The following is a 4288-nucleotide window of genomic DNA, read 5'->3' as shown; positions in this document are numbered from 1 at the left end:
CTCTCTCTCCTTCTCCCCCCTGTCCTGTAACTGTTTCTCTCCCTCCCACTTGTTTTGTCCTTTAGAGATTTTATGGGGGCAAAGTGTTCCCTGTGTTCCTCATGTGCTCCCTGTGGGCTGACAATCCTCCTGTAGGGTTCTCACAGGTCTCCTGAGGGTGGGGGGCATTTTTGGGGTGCACATGACTCCATTTTTGACCATTTCCCTGAGAGCACAGTGCCTTCTCTCTCTCTCCTTCTCTCTCTTCCTCTCCCTCTCTCTCTCTCTCTCTCCCTCCTGTGTGTACTGAGAAATCAATAAAAGCATTTCACCCCCCCCCCCACGCAGGGCTAATGGTTTCTGCTGACTTCCTTCACTGCTGTGTTCATTCGCAGATGGGCCCTTAATGTGTTTGCAGGGGGGGGGGGGCACACACACCTCCCCCTCCCTCACCGTGTAAACATTTACTCTCTCACCAAAGCCCCGCTTCTGTCAGCCAATCACAGCGCGGCCTCCATTCTGCCCTGCCCTCTGGCCAAACTCGCTCCCACAAAACCAGGAAATGAATTTTAGTGTGAAGCGGAACGCATCGACCTGGAGGGCTCAGTGTAACCCAGCATTGGAGGTTCAGTGTAACCCAGCGTTGGAGGTTCAGTGTAACCCAGCGTTGGAGGTTCAGTGTAACCCAGCGTTGGAGGTTCAGTGTAACCCAGCGTTGGAGGTTCAGTGTAACCCAGCGTTGGAGGTTCAGTGTAACCCAGCGTTGGAGGTTCAGTGTAACCCAGCGTTGGAGGTTCAGTGTAACCCAGCGTTGGAGGTTCAGTGTAACCCAGCGTTGGAGGTTCAGTGTAACCCAGCGTTGGAGGTTCAGTGTAACCCAGCGTTGGAGGTTCAGTGTAACCCAGCGTTGGAGGTTCAGAACCTGTGTTGAGGTTCTCGGATCAGATCAGCACTGATCAGCACAGCCCAGCCCAGATCACTGCTCAGCTCAGCACAGCATAGAAGAACACAGCACAGTTCAATACCAGCATCAAAAAACACCTTATCTGTCAAACTGGGATCGTATCTGTTTCTACCTGCACAACAGGGCTAAGTGAAGCTGAGCTTGATTCTTGTAAATACTCTCATGCTGAAAGAGCGAGGCTGTTTTGTGAGAGATTGCAGGTTTGAATCCCACATGTCTCAAGCGTGTGTGGCTTTGTGTCTTCACAGGCGTGTGCGGGCTGATCGTCCCGCAGGAGGACATGCCCTTCTGCGATTCGGGGATCTGTCCTGACATCATCATGAACCCCCACGGGTACCCCTCGCGCATGACGGTGAGACTCCGCCCACACCCGCAGGGGCTCTGCAGGCTGTACAGGCTATTTGGGAAATATAATGCAAAACATTGTATTTTCCCTCTATTTTATTTTTAAAACAATGTTGCTTATAGTGTGTAATTCCTGGTCTTGTCAGGGATGAAGGCTTGCGTTTCATTTCTGGATCTTATGATATGAAACATGATTTACATAACTTGTGTAAAACCCTCCCTGAATGGATGTGATGCTCATTAAATGCAGCCCTCAGTGTGAGATTTCGGGAGAGTCCTCTGGGGTGTGGCATTTTCATAGGGCACCCTTCAGCAGCTGATAGTTGGAACTCCATCATGTGGAGTTAATTGTGCAGATTATAAGGTCAGCTTGGATTAGGTCACCATACGGAGCTCCTGGTCTTAATCCACTGCAAACTGCAGCTGTAAAATGATCTGACCTGCAGGAAGTAGAGGTGCGTTTTGGAATGAGCCGTCCTCCGTACAGAATAGGCTGTTAGCACGGGCACGCGGTGGGGGGGTGGGGGGGTCGGGGGGGTCGGGGTCAGGGCTCTCTTTGGCCTGCCAGAGACTCATTGCGAGAACTGCCGCAGTCCCCATGGAAACCCCTGACCCCCACGCGGGCGAACATGTGACCTGCAGTGGAGTGAATGGCAGGGGGGTGTTTAGGGCTGGGGGCTGAGAGGGAGGGGTGTGTGTGTGTGAGTGAGTGAGTGAGTGTGGGGGGTGTGTGTGTCTGTGTGGGAGGGGGTGTGTGTGTGTGTGTGTGTGCGAGTGAGTGAGTGAGTGTGGGGGGTGTGTGTGTCTGTGTGGGGGGTGTGTGTGTGTGTGTGTGTGTGTGTGAGTATGTGTTTGGTTGGGCGGGTGTGTGTGTGTGTGTGTGCGAGTGAGTAAGTGTGGAGGGTGTGTGTGTGTGTGAGTGTGTGTGTGTGAGTGAGTATGTGTTTGGTTGGGCGGGTGTGTGTGTGTGTGTGTGCAGGGCGGAGGGGGAGGTGTGTGTCTGTATCCGTGTGTGTCTATCTGTGCGTGCGTGTGTGTGTGTATGCATATGCGTGCGTGTGCGTGCGTGTGTGTGTGTATGCATATGCGTGTGTGTGTGTGTATGCATATGCGTGCGTGTGTGCACACACCTGTGTGTTGAGCAGCGCTGTGTTTGGGACGCCCAGGTGGGGAAGCTGATCGAGCTGCTGGCGGGGAAGGCGGGGGTTCTGGACGGGCGCTTCCACTACGGGACGGCCTTCGGGGGGAGCAAGGTGAAGGACGTGTGTGAGGACCTGATTCGCCACGGGTACAACTACCAGGGCAAGGACTACGTCACCTCCGGCATCACCGGGTGAGCCCCTCTCCTGGGAGCGACGGTATTTATGCAGTTGTTATGGATGTCTGGATGCTGCTGATTGGCAGCTGCTCTCCACCGTGTGACCATGTGACCCTGTCTGTCCCCCAGAGAGCCGCTGGAGGCCTACATCTACTTCGGCCCGGTTTACTACCAGAAGCTCAAGCACATGGTTCTGGACAAGATGCACGCCAGGGCCCGGGGGCCTAGAGCTGTCCTCACCAGGTGAGCTGACTGTGGCATTGTGGGAGATGTAGTCTGGACCTGTACCATGTTTGAAAGTCGTGGGGCCAGCATTGGATGAAGGTAAATGTGAAGTTTCTCGTATGGTTTTAGACCGTACAGGCTAGCTGCTAACCTCGGCTCTGTGGCCGTGGAGGCTAGCCGCTAACCTCGGCTCTGTGGCCGTGGAGGCTAGCCGCTAACCGCAGCTGTTTCTCCCTGTTGCTGGTCCTCCTCAGGCAGCCCACCGAGGGGCGCTCCAGAGACGGCGGGCTCCGTCTGGGGGAGATGGAGAGGGACTGTCTGATTGGCTACGGGGCCAGCATGCTGCTGCTCGAGCGGCTCATGATCTCTAGCGACGCCTTCGAGGTGGACGTGTGCGGACAGTGTGGCCTGCTGGGATACTCGGGGTGGTAGGTGTCTTTAGAGAGTGTGTGTGTGTGTCTGTGTGTGCGTGTGTTTGTGGAGATCAGTTAGAAAATATGTAATATGGTTTGATGTTACATGACTGGAAATTGGTGTTTAAATGGATGGAAACTAAAAGTCAGTCTCTCTCTCTCTCCCTCTCTCTCTCTCTCCCTCCTCTCTCCCTCTCTCTCTCCCTCTCTCTCTCTCCCTCTCTCCTCTCCCCCTCTCTCCCTCTCTCTCTCTCCCTCTCTCTCTCTCCCTCTCTCCTCTCCCCCTCTCTCTCTCTCTCTCTCTCCCTCTCTCTCTCTCTCTCTCTCTCTCTCTCTCTCCCTCCCTCTCTCTCTCTCTCTCTCTCTCTCTCTCTCTCTCAGGTGTCATTACTGTAAGTCCTCCTGTCACGTCTCTTCCCTGCGCATCCCGTACGCCTGCAAGCTGCTCTTCCAGGAGCTGCAGTCCATGAACATCGTGCCCCGCCTCAAGCTGTCCCGCTACAATGAGTGACAGGCCGGCCCCTCCCCCTCCACCCAGCCTGCATATTTCCCTTATTGAGCTGATATGATGGATCTGGCTCTTTCTGGGCTGATCTGAGTTTGGGTGTAGTGCCACACCCTGTCCTCTGGGGGCAGTCTATGGGCTGGTACTGTTTCAGCATCAACATGACTGCTGACCTCAGAAGTGTTAAGCAGTGTGTGTGTGTCTGCATACGTGTGTGTGTGTGTGTGTCTGTCTGTGTGTGTGTCTGTGTGTGTATCTGCATGAGTGTGTGTGTCTGTGTTTGTGTCTGTGTGTGTATCTGCGTGAGTGTGTGTGTGTCTGTGTGTGTGTGTGTGTGTGTGTGTATCTGCGTGAGTGTGAGTGTGAGTGTGTCTGTGTGTGTGTGTGTGTCTGTGTGTGTATCTGCGTGTGTGTGTGTCTGTGTCTGTGTGTGTGTGTGTGAGTGTGTGTGTGCGTGTGTCTGTGTGTGTGAGTGTGTGTGTGTGTGTGTCTGTGTGTGTATCTGCGTGAGTGTGTGTGTCTGTGTGTGTGAGTGTGTG

General features: G+C 54.2%; 1 protein-coding gene across 1 annotated transcript in view; it reads left to right on the top strand.

The window, feature by feature from the left end:
* Positions 1-4041, top strand: part of polr3b (polymerase (RNA) III (DNA directed) polypeptide B) — a 25034-nt gene extending 20993 nt beyond the window's left edge. Inside the window, exons 24-28 of the mRNA XM_035401504.1 lie at positions 1192-1295; positions 2455-2621; positions 2736-2849; positions 3086-3259; positions 3626-4041. Coding sequence (XP_035257395.1) covers positions 1192-1295; positions 2455-2621; positions 2736-2849; positions 3086-3259; positions 3626-3755 — 689 coding nt within the window. The 3' untranslated portion in view covers positions 3756-4041. The remainder of the gene's footprint in view (positions 1-1191; positions 1296-2454; positions 2622-2735; positions 2850-3085; positions 3260-3625) is intronic.
* The last annotated feature ends 247 nt before the right edge of the window (positions 4042-4288 follow it).

This window comes from Anguilla anguilla, chromosome 19 (assembly GCF_013347855.1).
Source record: "Anguilla anguilla isolate fAngAng1 chromosome 19, fAngAng1.pri, whole genome shotgun sequence".
Taxonomy (NCBI): Eukaryota; Metazoa; Chordata; class Actinopteri; order Anguilliformes; family Anguillidae; genus Anguilla; species Anguilla anguilla.
This window is presented reverse-complemented; position numbering and strand designations above follow the sequence as displayed.